The sequence below is a fragment of the Grampus griseus genome (assembly GCF_964374135.1).
Source record: "Grampus griseus genome assembly, chromosome: 5".
NCBI lineage: Eukaryota > Metazoa > Chordata > Mammalia > Artiodactyla > Delphinidae > Grampus > Grampus griseus.
In genome coordinates, this window is record NC_138998.1 from 102029801 (window position 1) to 102050584 (window position 20784).

The following is a 20784-nucleotide window of genomic DNA, read 5'->3' on the forward strand; positions in this document are numbered from 1 at the left end:
AGTTTTTCAAGGATCAACTGGAGTTTGCAAATTAACCCAGTTGAGAGAAAAAATAGGATCAGTTAAAAAGAAAAAGAATAAGACATGCCTGGAACCAACTGTTCCTGATTTCTCAGCTAGGAAGTTTATCTCCAGACTTTTCAGTCATGTGGTCTGAAAATTTCCTTATTTTCTTTAAGCTATTTATTTGTTTTTCATCACTTGTAATTGAAAGAGAACTACCTAATGCAGTTGTTTTTTAACCATAAAGATAATATTTACTGATTATTTTTCTAGCTGATTGATAATGACATTTAAACAAAAAAAAATGTGGATAACATAACACCAATCCTTCCTCACTAATGGAGAAAAAAGAAACAGCACATTCTTCTTGACTTACATAAATTTCATTATTTTGCTGTTTAAATAAGCACATATTTGTATAATATTTAAAAAAGGTTCAAAGACCACTTCTTTATTCCAATCTGTAAAAAATATTTTCGTTATGTTTATTATAAAAATATAAATGTTTCCACTACAAATCATTTTACATTAGTAAGAGGCCATCTACATTGTACAACATAAACTAAATGAGTAATGTTTTGAAGATACAAATTTAAAGTACATACATATTGCCAATCATATCACATTTATACATGGCTTATTTGATACTTAGTACAGCTTAAAGTGGGCAAGTTACCAGAAATAAATAATATATGTAAAACAAATTTAAGATACAAAACAGATAATATGGTACATGACGTTGCGAATGAGTTGTGGTTTCATGTTTATTGAAAGCCAATGCAGTTTCTGTACAAAGAGATGGCCATTAGCATTCTAGTACCTCTACTCCACGGTTAAGAATCGTACACTGTTATGTTTACATATGTACAAGGTAAGGATTGTGTAAAGTAAATTTATAAGAGGTCAGATAGAAAAATAGTGAAAAAATGAAGAGCAATATACTGCGTATACAATCTCAACTTTCAAATGGAAACCACAGCCAAAATAAGTGAAATAGATTCAACAATCCTCAACTTCTATTAATTTATGAAATGCACAGATTTTGTTGCATATGCACAGACGAGTACCTAAGAAAGTAAATGCTAGTCTGGAAAAAAAAATGAGATTGAAGCCAGATTCATAACTCAATCTAACATTCCACAACACAAAATGTTTGCTTAAAAATGTTTTTTTATCTGCTTCTAGCAGGCTTAAGTGAAATTTGTAATTAATTTCATAATCACATATATTTTTTAAAAGGTTCATGCTCTTATACACCCAATACATGATTCTAGTAGGATGATTTGACTATAAGGAATATTGCAGAAATTTGAGAGATAATTGCATATATGAGGAACACAACCTAAGCCTTATTACACTAAATTTACAATAGATTAGCACTTGTGAATTTTGATCTGTGACTGTAAGCCGTGTTAGTGTTCCATTTTGCATAAGAACATAAAGGTTGCGGCATTGTTTTATCCATTCTATTTTGTGACATATGCATTTCTTATTCCAATAACATGACCATATCAGCATTAGAAAGAATATAGATATAGGTAAAATGTTGCTTCACAATATATTGTGGCTAGATCTCCACCAGGTATATATTTCAAATATTAATGAGTACGCTCATATTTGACCTTTATGGAATAGTAAGTGTAAATTCCTGCAATAAGAGATCTTTCCAGATTTTGAGTCTTGCTAGACAACCAGCAATGTTGAAAATATGTTCAATAAGTGTCAAGAAGTTCAATGCTTCTAAGGTATACACCAAAACTACAATAGGTGCATTTCAGCAGAGACTCTTAAAGATAATAATACTTGCTATTGATGATGACAATGTTTAATTAATTTAACAAAACCCCAGTGAGGCAGATGAGTAGTTTAGTTATCATCATTCTCTATAAATAGCTCAACACGTTTAAACAAAGATATTAAGTGGCATTTCAAAGCCAGTCAGCAAGTGATTTTTTGACTCATGCTTCAGCTTATAGGCTATATTGCCAATTAATGCAGCAATCTAAATAGGATCCCAATCCTTTCCAGTGTAGCTATTCTCTATTCAGGAGTTCTAACGTAGCTCTTTTACTAATGGAAGGAATTGATGGTCTGCTAAACACCAGAGCAGGGCAGGTATGTCACTGAGAATCCATTACACACAGCCAGTATATTACACTAAATTAGGAGCGTACAGTTTATTATAAAATGGAGAGAAAAAAATGGATGGAATAATTCAGACTGTGAGAGATTTGGTTAGTGTATGAACAAGGAAAGGGTTTGGTTTCCTTTTGTATGTAGATATAGATACATATAAGTGGATGGTTCAAAAAATCTGGAAAGAAACCCATCACTTTCTATGTTTCCTACTGCTGACAATTTGAGAGAGCATTTGGCACTTGACTGTCACAAATCCAAATTAAATCATCAAGGCATAAATAGAAAACAATAAAAACAATTCAAAAGAAAATAAATATGTACCTTTCTTCAAAATTAAAACATTTTTTACACGGTAATACTTAGAGAAGCTAACAATTAAAAATGTGTAGTACTTAAAACCACTACAAACTTCATCTCCATATGCCTTTTAACAGATGAAAGGGAACAATACAATGAAAAGGTAGTAAATATGGCCAGATAGTTTGAGGTATGAATTCCTCTATTTTGCTTGCTTTTAAAGAAACAAAATACCTGTTACAGAGTTCTTCTGTGTATAAAAATATCACATCTTTTCTTTTGTGGCTATTTATAAACAGAGCCACCATGTTCATTATGTTATTTCACTTGTTTTGCTTTTATGATAGTTTATGATCAATGGCTCTATGCTAGTTCATCATTCTGCGCTGAAGAATTTTGATTTGATCCATCAACTAATATCAAAAAGCAATTACAAAACAAAATATACCCACCCACCCATCCACTAAATGATAGGGGAAAATAAAGAGTTTTTCAATTCCATTTTAAGGCATTTGTACTCGTATCTGAGTGTCTTATTGGGCTTGGAATGTCCACCAGTATTTCCAGTGTTGACATCTGTCTGCAGAGTGACGCCACATCTTCCACAGCCACCACCTCCTTCCAGAAATAGCACTTTACACTGGGACTGGACTATTCTTTGATTGTGTTTCTAGAGCTTTAATACTACTGATGATCTTCTTCTGTGGCCCAACCACAGTGACACCAACTTTTTTCATGTCACTGTAAAAAAAAAGGAGAAAGTTTCTGGTGAGAATCATGGTTTCCTGGATAGTATGTAAATAGGAGATTTTCAATTAACAAAGCCTGTGCAATTATAGATCCCAATGCTTTAGACATAATTTTCTGATTTTTGCACCATTTGTATATTATATCCTGACTATTCCACCTCTATTCTTGTGGAAGAGTATAGATGGTATAGTGGGTTGAATAGTGTTCCCCTCAAAATTTCTGTCCATCTGGAACCTTACCATGTGACCTTATTTAGAAATAGGGTCTTTGCAAATGTAATTAAGAGAAGGGTCAAGATGAGATCATACTAGATTAGGATGGACTCTAAATCCAGTGAGACTATCCTTATTTGAGAAAAAGGACACACAGGGACGCAGAGAAGAAGACCACATAAAGATGGAGGCAGAGATTGCAGTTACTTTGCTGGGATCCATCAGAAACTGGAAGAAGTAAGGAAGGATTCCTTTTTTTGGACTTTGGAGCAAGCGTGGCATAGCCAATACCTTGATTTCCAACTTCTGGCTTCTAAACTGTGAAAAAATAAATTTCTGTTGTTCAGGCCAGTAAGTTTGTGGTAATTTGTTATGGCAGCCCTAGGAAACTAATGCAGATGGTCACATATTCTTGTGGGGCATTACCTGTCTCCCTTAAATCTGGGCCAGTTTGGGGACTGCTTTGACTGATGGAATATGTTTGAAGTGACACTGTATCAGTTTCTGTACTCAGATTTTAAGATACTAACAGATTCTACCTCTTATCTCCTGAGACACCCTCTCTAGGCCCCAGAGCTGCCATGTAAGAAGTATGACTGTCTTGAGACTATGATATCAAAGAGGTCATCTGTAAGCACTTGGTCTACAGACCCAGCTATATGAAGCTTCTGCACCATGGCAGACAAGAGTGAAACCATCTCAAGCCCTCCGGACTAGACCAGATGCATGTTAGATGAATACCTAATTCAATACCAACACCATAGCAGAAGAATCAGCCTCCTGAGCTCTGCCCAAATTCATGACTCACGACATTGTGTATACAATAAAATAGTTGTTGTTTTAGCCTTTTAGTTTTGAGGCAGTTTGTTGTACAGCCATAGATAACTGTAACAATTTCTTTAAAGTAGAAATTTCTTTCAAAGTAGAAAAAATGGCAAGGATATTTCTCTATTTATCAAAATTATTAAATTTAAAATAGTTAAAACTCAGAAACAAGGCATTAAAATAAAGATTATAAGAACATATAGAATTTCATTTGGGGGGAAAGACAGCTAAACATGTGCAAATGATTAATTAAATATTCTTGGTTTAAGTAATTCATTCATACATTTCATCTCTTTCAGGTCTTTATTCAAACATCCCCCTCTTACGAGGTTTCCCTGATCCTCCTATTTCATATTGTAAACCCTCTCTGCACTCATACCTGCACTTCCTATTTTCTTTTTTGTTTCATTTTCTTCCAAAGCATTTATCATCATCCAGCATATTGCCAATTTTTCCTGATTTATTTTCTTTACTCTCTATCTTGTCCCACAAGAAGGTGAATTCCATGTGAACAACGTTTCTTGTCGGTATTGTACTCTGCTTATCAACCACACTCTGAACAATGACTCTCATTTAGCCAGGGCTCAACATGTACTTACTACAGGGTGAATCGATAGTCCAAAATATGTTTATCTGGGGAAGCTGATAGAGGATTAAGTGTCACTTGGCAAGGAGTGCTAGGCAAACTGAAAGTGGAAAGAAGGAAAAGTACACACATGCAAATACACTCACGCACACAGATGGAGCCCCTTTATATAGAGCATTTAAAAAAGAATGAAAAATTGTGAATTCAATCTCACTGAATTGAACCAATTGATTTCTTAAGGAGTTCCCTGGGGCGGGGAGGGGGGGTAGTGGTGATGTTGGTGGTGGTGGGATGAATTGGGAAATTGGGATTGACATATATACACTAACATATATAAAATAGATAACTAATAAGAACCTGCTCTATAAAAGTAAAATAAAATTCAAAAAAAAAGGAGTTCCCAAGCAATAAAGGTGTGCAAGAAGACAATAGGTAACTACTTAAGAAGCAATTTACACATTATTTAAGCATCTGCTGCATAAAAGTAATTAAGGCTCAGTTGCATTCCTATCACCTAAGCTGGGGATGAAATCCTGATGCCCTACAGGTTACCCCCCTGCTGCCATTCAAGGGTCTTATAAATTCTCTATGGACAACTTGTATTTTGCCTGAAGTCCTCTCTGATCACAGTCTTCAGCTACCTTGCTTCACCAGGAAGGCTAGTGGGGAGCTATGGTGACATCAAGCTTGCCGTCCTTTGTGTAACTATGGATAATGAAACCTTCGCTTAGAGTAACGTAGTCTATTTATGTTGACCCCTGCTTTTGAGAATGTGTGCTCTACAGGATTTTGATTCTTTTATAAGGATACCATGGATCTATCTTTAAAATGAACAACAAACATTTCCCTACTCATCCTCAAACTATAACAAAGTCAGGTTATGAATCTAAGAGCTAGAAAACAGGACAGATATAAATGTATATAAATCAATAGCTCCTCACTGTTTTTGTATTTCTTCTCTTATCTTTCTTCCAATTCTATATCATATTTTTTTATAACTTCCTGATTTTTTTCTCTGTCTCTTCCTTCTCCCCTTCTTTACAAGCTTAAAAAAGAAAAATGTAATCATGGAAAGCAGAGAAAAAAACAATGCTCCAAGGTAATATACTAATTTCCTGAGCTCATTGAGAAATTTAAACATAGTAATATATGCTATGATGCCTGGCCCTTATTTCCCCTCTGGAACTGAAGCACCAATACCCTGGCCACTGGAAAAAATCAGATGCTGCAATTTCGCAGACCAGTTTGGGACAACTCTGAAGGGCCAGCCAAGCTCTAGGACTCTTGTTCCAGTAGGTAGGACTGAGTCTTCTCCTTCAGTCCAAGGCCCCCTTATCACTTCTTTATGGATGTATGTCCCAAGGGCACCTGGAGAAATCTTCTGCATAAAACTGTTTCAGATTCAGTGTCTGGGAACCCAACATAAGCAAGTAGATACATAATTTTGTTTATATTTGATGCAAAGGATTATACGGGAAAAGGGAATTACAGTAAATATCCCTTTAGGTTATGCCTTAACTTGAGTTTTTATGTACCCTCTACCTTCTTTTCCCCCTACCAAAATGTGTTCTACCCACCACCCTGCCAAGTCCAAAATCTCTCTAAACATCCAGCTGCTGTAGTCTCAGTAACACTCCCCATATGCTTATCTCGTTAGGACTACCCTATTCAGAAAAGCAGTGGAAAAGTTCAAGACTAAAGAGCAGCTCAAAATCGAGACCAGAGGTTAATAAGCTATCTGGTACTTCAAAGGCAAAAGGATAGGTGATGATACTTTGAAAACAGCATCCAAGGGTGCAGGATAATAACATGTAGCAATTAATCTGTCTCCTACTCATTCCACACACTTAATTCTCTCTCCAGTTTCTACAGTCACTCTTGCCCTTTCTCATTCTCTCTTTCCTTCTCACACTAAACTTCCTAAATCCATCCTAGGCTATGAAATAATATTTTTAAAAAATATGTTGACTGACTAAAACTGCACATTTTAAAAAACTTTTATTTGAAAATTAGATGACTTGAGTAGCTGGCCTAAAAATGAAATCCCTAAACTAATTGAAATAAGTTAATATTTATTTGAGTATGAAACTCTTGACCTTTTCCTATGATTGATAGTCTGGATAGTAAAAAACAAATGTAATCTCCTTTTTAAAGCTTCTCTGTCTTATTCAAGGAGAATCTCTGGAGTTATTTGGTCAAGGGAATCATTTCTGAATTGACTCTGTAAGACACAAAGAAAATAGAGATTGGAAGGAATCAAATTCAAACAACAAGCCTAAGACTGCAAAAGGAAGAGTGAAATATCGAGTTAAATATTTTACAGCATTTAAGGTGAAAATGTTGCCTCACTAAATTTTTCCAAATTTTTAGTGTATTAAATATTTTTTAATTCTCGTTTTTATAATATAAACAAGAGTGGGTATGAAGTAGAGATTGCAGAGACCCAAAAAGTAAACAACTCTTTTCAAGGAGTTTTAGGTCAGTAGATGTTAATTCTGTGTTGTCCCTGAATTGAGGAGAAAGGACAGAAGAAAGAACATTGAAATACAGAGAGATCTGAAACCATCTGGCTCAGTGTGAAGGGCAAACCTAAAAGAGCCGAACCTCTTAGGAAAAACCAGTTTTCATTCATCGTGAATCTACACTCACAGGTTGTTTAAATAATCATAACAATTAAGTGAAAATATTCTAACCAGCCAAAAAGAGCTTAGCATCCAATACTGTACTGTTGAGACAAATACAACCTTAACTTGGAAGTGTAACAAAGGCTGCCACTTTACCTTTTTAAGCAAATAGCTTTCTGACCGTATTCATAGATTAGAATGTCTGACTATATTTAAATTGTGAGCTAGTAGTTAATCATATTAACAATGTTCTGCTTCATCTGCTTCAATATAGTTTTCCATTATCTAAAAGCTCTGAGTGTTGATATTTTACTGAGAATAAACATTTGCCTTCGAAAATCTGGCAATGGTGTAGAAAATTTTAACTTTGTGCTTGTTCTTTGCTATGCTTCTGTGCTCTGAAGCAGGTTTCTTGATATCATAACCCAAACTGTTTACATTACTAAAATAAGAACTTATAAAAATATTTAAATACATTAATATATCCTGGGACTGTGTCTGATCAAAATAACTACCATAGAAACCCAAAACACATTGTCGATTGGGTCAGAAGTCTATTCAACAGATACTACATTCTATTTTAAACAGGAATGCCAACACATATTAAGTAGACTAGTGTGAGTTTATTTTCTAAGAACAAATTCTCCTCTTCAATAGTAATATTCCCTTGCTATAGACCCTTTTGTGATGTTTGTGTTTCTGAATAGGATGCTATACCATAAATGGTAAACTTCTTTACCTATTTCTTAGGCACTTGTATCTCTATTAATTACACTACACACCCCTTTTTGACATCTCATCTATAGCTCTCGAAGGTGATTTTGTTTAAATGATTGACAGGATGACAATGAAAGTCCTTAAATATTCAACAACATTTAAATATTCAAATATTGGATATGACTTAAAGGAACTTGAGAGCACAAAAGGGTTTATTTAATGTAACAAAGATCAAAGATAGAAGATTTTGACTCAAAGATGGATACAGTTTCCAAACAGACCTTGCAAGCTACAAAATTGTGGACAACTTTTGATGTATCTGCCCCCCACAAAACCTCTTTCTTTGGAGCAGTCCTTTATCTTACCCTCAGGAAAGGACCCCTAGAGTCAAGTTCATGCTGTCTCACTCTTCCTCCTTTGAATAGAAATGATTAGCTCATGGCAAACATGACTTTGGAGAAGCCAGTCTATAAGCAAGACTGAGGCCATCAGAATGTCTCTCAGGGGGACTTAGAAGAAAGAGAGTTGGACCCTGCTCAGTTGAGTGGCATACCAAGGTTGTATGACCTAGGCTTGAGAGAGTCATTTTCAGCTGTGTGCATGGGAAAACAGAAAAAGTCACTGTGTAGAAAAAGAAAAAATGATGCAGTTTCATTGGAAAGTGAAGTAAATTGTCTCTCATTCACAGAGAGATGAAGAATATGGCTTTCAGTTTTTCACTTCCTGTTCCCAATTAGCATACCTGGTGAATGAGGATGAATTTTATGGCCATGGGTTTCTCATATCAAAGAATTCCTGTTACCAAATGATCCCTATTGTACCACAGGACCGCTGTCTAAGATGTATAGATATTATACTTGATTATTACTGGCTTTTAACACATGAAATCATAAATTAATACTAATTAATATATATTAATTATGCATATTCTCTCTTCCAAACTCACCATAAGCTTTTTTAAGGAAAACCATGTCTTAAACCTATTTATAACTTTATTTTCTAGCATGAGATCACTCAGTAATAGATGATGGTATGTTTATTTAATAGCTATGAGAACTACTTTTAGACTTTAGCATGTTTCCCTATATACCAGGTTATCCACTTAGTTCCCAATTTTCCATTTCCATAGAGGTTAGGCTTTGTTAAAAATAACAGAGAATCACAGATGCAAGGATATACAAATCATCATGCCATATCTGCTTATGTTTTAAATTAGGGTCTTGGGTCCTTTGGGGTTGGGTGTGGCTATGTATCTGTTGGTCTATCTGAAGGAGATCATAGTTCAGTGAAGACACCTATTGTGGGGATCTAGCATGAGAGAGGAAGACACATTAACACACCTCAATCTAGAAAGTGTCCTTGACAAAGACCCAGGATCCAGCTCAGTGGTTACAGGAGAAAGTTAAGTACCTCAGAGATTCATCTATTATTTATAATACATTAATCCTAAACACATATGTCCACTAGAAAGTTCAGTCAAAACTTATTCTTACTCAGTGGAAATCTTGGCTATGGTGTCACAAGAACTGTACTCTACGCCTGTGAAGATTTCCTTGCAGTGCACTGTCCGGACACCGTTAAGCCAGTCACCTGTTGTGCGGAAGGTAGTAATGTCGACGTTGCTTTGGTCCAGAAGAAGGTTTGATGGCCTGCAAGAAAAGAAAATAGCAATGGGAGAGAGATCAGGAGTCAGCAGAGTTGCTATGTGTCAAAATTTGACACCAACATCAGCAGGAACTTCCAGACTTCATGTAGCATTCCTGTTTATTTGTGAAATTTATCTGCCATGAAGTCTTTATCTGCTCAAGCTGGCAGCTTGCAAGAATACTGTGTAGTCATCTTGTCTCAGTGCTCCCCTTCTGCACTCACGTCTGCTTTTTAAATTACTGAAACTTTGCCAGTGAAAAGCATAAATATATCCATACATACTTTTATAATTTAATTTGTTTAACCATTAGCAAAGATGGTGATAATTTAGGTTACAGTTATAGCTGACACAACACACTGAATACTCCTCTGTCTGCTTTGGTGGATGGATTTGGTTTCCAACATTAAATCCTGGCTACTGGATGTTCATCTGTAGACACTGTGCAGGTTGCTGTCTAAGGGACAGTTTGAACAACCTGGACTATACTTACAGCAGGACATAAAGTCAGCACAGACTTAAATAATGTCACAATGTCATTAAAAATAGAAATTACAAAAAGAATAGAAAAAAGTAGATGAGTGACAATAAGTGAAATTCTCAAAAATATGACAACATCAAATAGATTTATAATATATATACAGAAGTAGATGATAGATAGATAGACGTTGTGACTATGACTTTTATTGCACAATATAATCAGCATTAACAAGAACTTTTAGGATTGCTTTATATAATTACAGGTCTTACTATAGATTTATGACCAGCTGCAAGATCTGGTGAATCAAAGGAACAAAAGAAATGGAGGAAACCATATTTTCATCCCTGAAGAACCAAGAGAAGCATCCTATTGGTAAACTGCCTGGGTTGCCTTTTCAGCTCTCAGTGGCCTCTTTGACTGTCCTTTGACTCATAAGCCTGGAACCAGTCACCAGGTGGACACTAGATTGTCCTCTTTATTCTTTCCTCTTAGGATGGGAGCTTGAGTAAATAGTAGTTATGAAGGTCTTTGCTTTGAGATGAATAATAATAGTAACAACAACAACAGAAATATGGATTATATTGAACATTTATGAGCACTTACAATATTAAGCATAACACACAGATATGAAGGACTTTAATCCTTACATTAGTTAGGCACTGATGCTATGCCCCTATAATATATGTGGAAGCTAAAACTAAAATTAAGCGACAAATCAGAGTCCTGCCCACATTTAAAAGGAATTTTTAATTGGGAGATTTCCATTGATATTTTTTAAAATTTTTATTGGAGTATAGTTGATTTACAATGTTGTGTTAGTTTCTGCTGTACAGCAAAGTGAATCAGTTGTACATTTACATATATCCGCTCTTTTTTAGATTCTTTTCCCATATAGGTCATTACAGAGTATTGAGTAGAGTTCCCTGTGCTATACAGTAGGTCTTTATTAGTCATCTATTTTATACATAGTAGTGTATACTTGTCAATCTCAATCTCCCAGTTTATTCCTTCGCACCCCCCCAACCCCCGGTGACCACAAGATTGCTTTCTACACCTGTGACTCTATTTCTGTTTTATAAATAAGTTCATTTGTACCATTTTTTAAGATTCCACATATAAGTGATATACAAATGGCCAAAAAGCACATGAAAAGATGATTCACTAATTATTAGAGAAATGCAAATCAAAGCTACAATGAGGTATCCCCTCACACTGGTGAGAATGGCCATCACCAAAAAACCTACAAACAATAAATGCTGGAGAGGGTGTGGAGAAAAGGGAACCCTCCTACACTGTTGGTGGGAATATAAATTGGTACGGCCACTATGGAAAACAGTACAGAAGTTCCTTAAAAAACTAAAAATAGAGCTACCATATGATCCAGCAATCCCACTCCTGGGCATATATCTGGAGAAAACCATAATTAAAAAAGATACATGCACCCCAATGTTCACTGCAACACTATTTACAATAGCCAGGACAGGGAAGCAACCTAAATGTCCACCAACAGAGGAATGGATAAAGAAGATGTGGTACATATATACAATGGAATATTACTCAGTCATAAAAAAGAATGAAATAATGCCATTTGCAGCAATATGGCTGGACCTAGAGACTGTCATACTGAGTGAAGTAAGTCAGACAGAGAAAGACAAATATCATATGATATCACTTATATGTGGAATTTCCATTACTATTGATGATATTTCTCCAACTCACTCCCTAATATACAAGACACGCTTAAGTGTGAGGTTAAGATTCTGAAATCTGAACAAGCATGCCCTGAACCTGGGTGCTGTTGTTGGGAATACAAGAGAGGATTGTAAATTCATTTGGATTTTGATGGGGAGACATTAAATTTATCTGATAAAAATAAAATTTTAATTAATTAAAAATAACTTTAACTATTTATTTGATAAAAATGAAAATTTAACACAATTTTAGTGCTCAGTTTAAGAAAACACTGAGAACATGACAGTTTGGTTCTGCCTATATTTGCATGCTCTGTGGAAAATATAGATCAATAACTAGTTCCTTCCCTGTCAAGATTTGTGAAGTGGAGATAGCTGAATATGGAGGACTTTTCAAACTTCATTCCATTAGACTAAATTCAACTGCTTCAATCCTCTCTACCTCAAGTGTTTGAATTATAAATTAAAAATTAAAATTATGGAGTTTGTAATTTGTATTATGTGTTATGGTTTAGTTTTAACTAATCCTCACAGGTTATCTAAGAGAAAGAAAGAATCAGAAATTAGGTACTATTTTACAAAGCATTAATTTTATTTCCTTTAGGGATACCTAGAACATCATAAAATATAACATTTTATACATTATTCTCTTCTGGAACATATACATAAATAATTTTCTATAATTCTTTAAATTACCCACCTGAAAAAGAAGAAAAAAATTTTTTTAAAATCATTGAAAATGTCTTGCTTATGTTTTTTTCCTAAGAACTTGAGGAATTACAGATATAGATATACAGCCCGGGGTCCAAAATGTATACATTATTCTTGGGTTGTTTTGTATGACCATCATGAATGACATAGCCTTGGTCATTGGCCAACATTAGATATAACATTGGACCCATTGGATAACACTTGGAATCAGTAAACAAAATTGAGTAGCATTACATCAGATGTGAGAAAATTTTATAAGAAAAATGAAGTGAGACCTAGAAAGGAGACAATAAAGTACTAGACTATCTACAGGCATGCAAGCAAACACACATACACACACACTCACACCCCACAGCTTGAATTGCTACAGTAGCTGAAGCACAGAATCTAATGTTGACTCTTGTTGACTCTTGGTCCCATGAAGAGCAATACTTTTTTATTTATAGGTTTGTGGGTATGAAGAATCAAACCCCAGGACATTTATTCAGAATATTTATGAAGTATGCCTAATAGCAAAATGCAGAATTTTCCCCTCTAAATTCAAAATGGTTTGTATTTTTAAACTCAACAGTATAGTCAGACTCAACAAGAATTTAGAGAAAATTAGTATAAACAAATTGAAATAAAACAGGATGTGCGGATTAAGGATTAGAGTGACCCCAACTGAGTCTTTCTGTTTATTACTTGGATCAAAGTATAAGGAAGACAAAGAAGGACCTAATTTTAATGCCAGTGACCTAGGAATAACCAGCCCTGCAAAGTATCATTTTTCCACTTCCAGGATTTCTCTGGGGAATTCAAATAAAAATTGGTTCCTTTCCTCCTCCGAGAGGACATCTGGTGAGTTTATCAATGGATAGGAATTTGTCTCTCACTGTGAAGAGCCTGTGATGTCTCTTCATGCACACCAGGGGAATGTGGGCTTTTTGAGCAGCTGCAGGCATTGGCGTTTTTTTAGACCCAGCCCCAGACATTGGGTCTGAAGGGGAAATTTATAGGCTGGGTGATGTGCACTGTGAGCTCACACTTTTACTAGACAAATTAGATAGGTTTCAATCCGTGCAGCTGTAAACGATGTCCTGCAGAGTTCCACCTGATCTTTTACAGCTTTTCATAAATCAGTACCTACTGGCCACAGACTGCAGTCATTAAAAAGAAATCATGGAAATTACATGTTTGCTCAGGGGAAACAAAAAATAACTTTCTTCCCTTTCTTCCTCTCTCCTTGTATTTAGGTTTGTGAATTATTCTTTTGTGGATTTTCATACTGCTGCATTAAAGAGGTACACATATATTTTTTTCCCATCAACTCCTATTTTATCTGTAAATGGTCATACCAACTAGCACCAGATACTGGGGAACAAATGTCAATAAATAACTGCTAGTTCCAAGAATAGCTTCTCATAATGATCTTATTTCAATATTGCACTAGAATTCTAAACTCTAAAATTGAATGTTAAGTTATTCTTTTATAACATAAAAAGACTCCTTTGGGTTTACAGAGGGCTTTATTTTTTATGTATTAAAAATACTGACTAATACACATTTCTTGAATGAATAAGTAGATGCCTACTGAGTCTAGAACTAAATATTAATAATATTGGAGGTGTATTCTATACCACTATAATTACCTGCTTTTTGTCTGTGGTTGTGAATAGTTTCAGGGACCATATTAAAACTTAAGGGTAATTTCTCAAAAGCAAAATGTTAATTATATCTACCTTTATTATTGCCTGATATATAAAATAGTAATATACTTTTTCAATACCTTTTATAATTTATTGTTAATATTTTAATTTCAAATGGTGTCATTACGTTTCAAGGGGAAAATTTTGTACTTACCAATTTTTTAAATGCGAATGTTTGATTTTTTTATCTCTAAAGTTAGAAATTCCAGATAGGAATAAATGAATTTAACTTGTCATCAGTAACTAAAAATAATTTTAAATATATATAGTTCCCAACAGGAGACTAGTATATAAATAACACATTAAGGAGGAGTAAAGTCATTGTGTTTATTTTGATTGTCTCTAGGCTTTAAGGACAAAAATCTTAGCAGTTATAGCTATTACATCTGGTTTAATTTCTCCCAGTGGTAAAATTACCTGCTTTGATTTTTAAGATTAAAAAAAAAAGAGATCACCTGGGTATTTGAAATATTTGCTTCCCTCTAAAAAGTTCCATATCATATTTGTTCATGAGGAAAGTCACCCTGTCAGTTTCAGAATTGGAGGTCAAAGTCATTTTGAGAAACAGATTGTTTTTTGGTCATCAGACTTCTCTTAAAGGATATAATATTTGTCAAAACAGTAGTTATTCTCAAAAAGAATTATATTTTGTTCTTTTAGAGATAAGAAGTATTTTATTAATGCTAATTTAGTGCCATTAACAGGTAAAAATTACAAGTACTGCTTATTTTTGTTCCTATTTATTCTGTAGCTTAATAAACATAAATCCCTACAAGTTAGCAATCAATGCAATGGAACAATATATTTAAAATCATTTCAATTAAATTAACTAAGTATAATTGGGTCTTCAGAATCTTAGTCTAAATATTTTAAATATATTGTTTAAGTCTTTATACCATAAATTCCTTTACCTTCACTTTAGAACCTTATTCCAAATAAATTGAATGTATTATTTAATTCTTTATGCCAAAAATTTGTATTCTATAAATTTACAATAGCCTTGAAGAATCCAATGCCCTGGCATGTGAAAATTTTGTGAATTTGAAGAACACGTCTATTTCGTTTTATATACATAAATATCCAAAAAAGAAAAAGGCATCTTACTGCCTGAATAGAAATGAATTAATCCATCTGTTATTTTTCTCTATTTTTAGCCTTTTAAACTTTTTAATTTAACTACACTCATGAAAGTAATTTAATCAATTTATTTAAATCCGAGATATATTTTATACATATTGTAAAGCTAATTGTCTATTATATATACATAAATATATGTAATAAATAATCATATTATATGTATTACATAAATGTATATTATATAAAACTAATCTTCAAAATAGTTTCTTTTAAAAATAAATTTTGCTGGCTTCCCTGGTGGCGCAGTGGTTAAGAATCTGCCTGACAATGCAGGGAACATGGGTTCGAGTCCTGGTGCAGGAAGACCCCACATGCCACGGAGTAACTAAGCCCATGAGCCACAACTACTGAGCCTGCGCTGTAGAGCCTGGGAGCCACAACTACTGAAGCCTGCGCACCTAAAGCTCATGCTCCAACACAAGAGAAGCCAACGCAATGAGAAGCCCGCTCAAGGCAACAAAGAGCAGCCCCCTCTCGCCGCAACTAGAGAAAGCCTGTGCGCAGCAACGAAGACCCAATGTAGCCAAAAAATAATAATAATAAAATTAATTAATTAAAAAAATAAAATAAAATGAATTTTGTTTATTTTTTAATTTGTGTAACAAATTTGTAGTATTTGTTGTGTAGTAGAGAAAATTTATCATTCTAAGACCATTTTCTATTTATTTTTCTAGCAATATTTTCTATCAAGAATATCTTTAAGAAAAATTTCTCCATTTCTTACCAAAAGGAAGGGAGCTTTACTTTTACCCTTTTATACATGTATATTATGACTATATTTTTCATTTTTTCTGAATTTCTCGAAAGCATTATTTTCACATTGCCTTTTCCTTTTCATCATCCAATAATAACTAAATCTCTTAAAATTTCATATCTCATCTATCACTCTAAAAGAATCAAAATAGTTATCTAAAGAGAATTCAATGTCCTTCTCATTGCTTATTGAGTGGCTTTTTTCCTCAGTTGTCTTTTTTTGCCTACGCTTTTGCACCTTTTGATAATACAGTTCATTCTATCTAGTTTTGGAAAATTCCTTGGGCTGTGGTTTCTGTAATGGTTGAAGTCTCATTCCTAACTCTGGCTGTTCCTGTTTCTACCTACCATTTCATATTCTTCTGCTCTGTAATTGGTACCGTTCTCCAAAGCTCTAAACAGACCACTTTCTTTCTCTCTGGGTGGAAGTGTATGCAGTGGGTTATTGTTCTGAGATAATAATTAATGTTGTATACATTTTTCCTTCTAGGATTGCCACCTACTGGCTTGACTGGCTCTGTAGTCCCCTTATAAGGAGCTTGAAATCTCCATTAGCTACCACCACACCCTGTTACACACTGTAGAAGCATTCACTCATTTCAATCAGCTTCTTGGCTCTTGTAGATTTTTGAGGTCATGACTTCTGCACTAAGGGACTGAGGCATTTAGATGCTTCAGAAACACTCCTGGCCACAGGGCAACACAGAAGCAGCAAGGAGAAGTTCAAAAGTTCAGTCTGGGAGATTGGGGGAGGTGTGTGTGTCTCAGTGTCAACCTATGTGGACAAACACCCTCCACTCTTCACTGATTAAAGTCTCCCTATAATCCATGGGATATGAGACCTTTAACTAGAAATTAAATTATTATTAGGAGAATACAGATGGATATATCAATACTTGTGGTGAAAATCAGCATGACTAGACCAAGATTTGTACCTTCTAAATACATTTCTAATGGTGTTTTTTAAAATTATGTTTGCAGAGAGAAGGCTCCAAATTGGATTCCTAGCTTTAATCTCTCTCCCAGTTTGAGATGTAAATTTCCAGTTTCTTGTAGGACTCACTCTCATTGTGTCCGAAATGCTCATTTGCCTCACAGAGCTGTTCTTCCTTCTGCCCTTCCTACCTCTGTCAGTGGGAGCATTGTTCTCAGAGTCCTTGTTCAACTGGAAGTACTCTCTGATACTTTCTGTCACTCTGCACATCTCACCAGTCACCATGTCTTATAATACTTCATTACAACTTTTTTTTTTTTTTTTTGCGGTATGCGGGCCTCTTACTGCTGTGGCCTCCCCCGCTGAGGAGCACAGGCTCCGGACGCGCAGGCCCAGTGGCCACGGCCCACGGGCCCAGCTGCTCCGCGGCACGCGGGATCCTCCCAGACCGGGGCACGAACCCATGTCCCCTGCATCGGCAGGCGGACTCCCAACCACTGCGCCACCAGGGAAGCCCATTACAACTTTTTGAATTTACACCTTTTCTTTTTATTTTCTCTGCTCTACCCTAGCATAAGTCCTTTCCAAGACTACTGAAATCACCTCCCTACTCCTTATCATGAACTATTCCCCTCCAGCTATTCTAGGTATAGATGCAGAGAACTATTCCACAGGCACAATGTAATATATCATGTAAGCATCTTCAATGGCTCTTCTTTTCCTCATGGACAAAAGTCCAGATTTCTAGAGATGACATTAAATCTTCCATTATCTGGTGAAATCATCTATCAGGTTCTTTTCTCATAATTTCCTTTCTTACGCTGTATTATAGCAGAAATGTATTATGCAATGTAAATGGAAGTATCCTAAGTTTTTGTGTGTTTTACTTTTTTGTACAGTGTTCCCCTAGCCTGGTATGATCTTATCTTGTTATCTGCTGGTAGAAATTTCATCCATCAACCAAAAGTCACTTCTCTGCAACTGCCTGATAATCTGAAAGCTAAAAGTAAACTCATCCTTCCTTCATGATTCCTAAAACCTTGTCTTCTTGCTCTAATAATTACATATTCTGAGGGATATTACAGTTGACTTTGAACAACACAGGGGTTAATTTATAGTCGGCCCTCCCCATTCTTACCTCTTATCTGAGGTTCCTCGGCATCCTCAGATTCAACCAACCACAAACCCTGTATTAGTGTAGTATTTTCCATTCAGAGGTATCTGTCTATAAGTGGACCCATACAATTCAAACCCATGTTGTTCAAGGGTCAATTATATAGTATTTCCGAACTTTTCTTTTCCTCCTATTTTCAAAGGCAAGCTGTTGCAGTCGAAGGCTGTGTCTCTTTACCTGTATAAGCACCACAGGGCCTAGTATAATGCCTCACACAAAGTAACTACTAAACAAACCTTTGTATCTTCATATTCATAGAGTCAAAACTTCAAATTTATTCATGTCTCCCCCAATTACTCTACTTTTAGGAAAATAAATCAATTACCAGAAAACAAACATAACATAAAATTTAATATAACTTCCCTTCCCTTCTTACCACTTCTTGCAACATACAAGTAAGTTTTTAATCTGGTACACCATGACCATCTGCTTAAACACCTTCCCCACTTTCAGCAGTGATATTCACAAAGACACTCTCACTGTAAGATTCTTTGAAAATGTTTCTGTTATGAATCATCAACTCTAAGGAAGGCTGAAGAGTAAAATAATGCATTATAGAAAGATTTCTATAACAGTATATGAAATAAAATTTGCCATAAAACTAACTAGACACAGGCAGACTCTGGAAAACAACATCCCTATAAAAAATAATAGAATGATGTTGTTTTTCCTAAAGGACTTTATAGGCATAATTCTATATATTGATCTAAATAACTAAGTCATTGAGAAATTTGAATCCTTGGTGCCATCCACAAACTCAGATTGAGACAGTCTCCAAGTGTGTTGAGGAGACTGTTTCTGGAGTTGAGTTGACAGAAAGGGAAACGTGAGATTTTCTTAGGAGAAAATTTTAAGCTTTTACCATTATGACTAATGTCTGCAGAAATCTGTATAATGAATAGGAATAAAACTAGAATATTTTTCTAAAAATTGTATCTCTGTTGAAATGGAAATTTATTATTATTCCAGTAAATATGTATTTATGTGCTTAACAGATATGTATTGAATTTCCAGTATCAACATGGTAATACAAAGGCAGCATGGCATCTGATCTCACAGGGCTGAGTTAATTGGAGGAATGGATACATAAAAAGAAAATGCACACAACTGGATTAAAATTATGATGAAGAACGAGGGCATAGTGGCCCATGAAAGAATAATGGTGTTGACCTTTAAATCATGTTGCCAGAGAATGCCTCAATTAAGACAAGATGTAGAAGCTGCTTCCTAAGGGAAGATGAATGCAAAGAAGAATCTTAAGACAAAGAGAACAGCGTGTGCTGCTGTCCTCATGTCTGAAATGCGTTGACTTTCTGAAGGAACTTGAGGTTGGTCACTGAGGCTAGAGTACTATTTAAGTGAAAGTAGCACAGGTTGAAAGGTGGAAATTCCTCTCCCCCAGCAAAGCAGTTGCGTAAATCAAATAGTGTCACATCTCTGCTTTAAATGTCTTAATGGGTTCCTCATGCATTTCAAAAAATTCCAAAGTTTTCACCATGACCTGGGTAGCCTCAAGTGTTCTGGCTTCTGTTTGCCTTCTTGTGACAGACTCTTCCTTTCCCTACTGCTCTTCGGTTATGTTGTTGTCCCTCTGTCACTTCCTAGAACTCTCCAGACTCATTTGCAGTTTCTTTTTCCTGTGCCAAGATCCTTTTTCTAAAAATATTTTTATGGAGGGGATGGTTCTTTATAAATCTGGCTTGGACTTCCCTGGTGGTCCAGTGGTTAAGACTCAGTGGTCCCAATACAGGTTCAATCCCTGGTCGGGGATATAAGATCCCACATGCTGCGTAGCACAGCCAAAAAAAAAAAAAAAGAAAAGAAAAAATCTGGCTCTTTTCCTTTTTTTAGTTCTCAGCTCAAATATCACCTCCTCAGAGGGCTTTTTCCTCAAGCACCCTTTAATAATCTATCACAACCTTTTATTTATTTCCTTCCTATAATCTGTGCTTGTCTATTATCTACTGTACATCTTCTATAATGTAGGCTCCAGGATGGTAGGTACCATATTTGTCTTCATCACTGTACTCCAGCGTCTGCACATGCCTAGCACATAGTAGCTTAGCATATAATAAATAGTTGTTGAAAAAATGAAGAAATGACTATTTGAATAAAAGAAATGACATTGGAGGAGCAGGGCTATTTAAACAATCAAAAAGAATGCAGATGTTTTTCCTAAGTATAATGGAAATTCAAAATTGGTTATAAAGAGGTGACTGAAATTATATGTATATAATTTATCAATATATTTTTATCAATATATAATTTATCAATACATATATTGATAGGAAAATTCTGAAGGCTCTGTGACAAGATGCTTAGCGTGGGACAAGAATGGAAGCAGGGGACACATCAGGAGGCTACTGCAGTGGTCTAGATCAGAAGCAGAAAAAGTCATAGGAGAGAGTGTTTGCAGT

General features: G+C 35.1%; 1 protein-coding gene across 2 annotated transcripts in view; it reads right to left on the reverse strand.

Annotated features, from left to right (window-relative positions):
- Window positions 1–2975: 2975 nt before the first annotated feature.
- Window positions 2976–20784, reverse strand: part of EPHA3 (EPH receptor A3) — a gene marked incomplete at its 5' end in the record, with an annotated part of 363089 nt that continues 345280 nt past the window's right edge. For both annotated transcript variants that reach the window (XM_082655447.1, XM_082655446.1), the window contains 2 exons: window positions 2976–3180; window positions 9647–9802. In XM_082655447.1, the coding sequence (XP_082511573.1) occupies window positions 3075–3180; window positions 9647–9802 (262 nt within the window). In that variant the 3' untranslated portion in view covers window positions 2976–3074. The remainder of the gene's footprint in view (window positions 3181–9646; window positions 9803–20784) is intronic.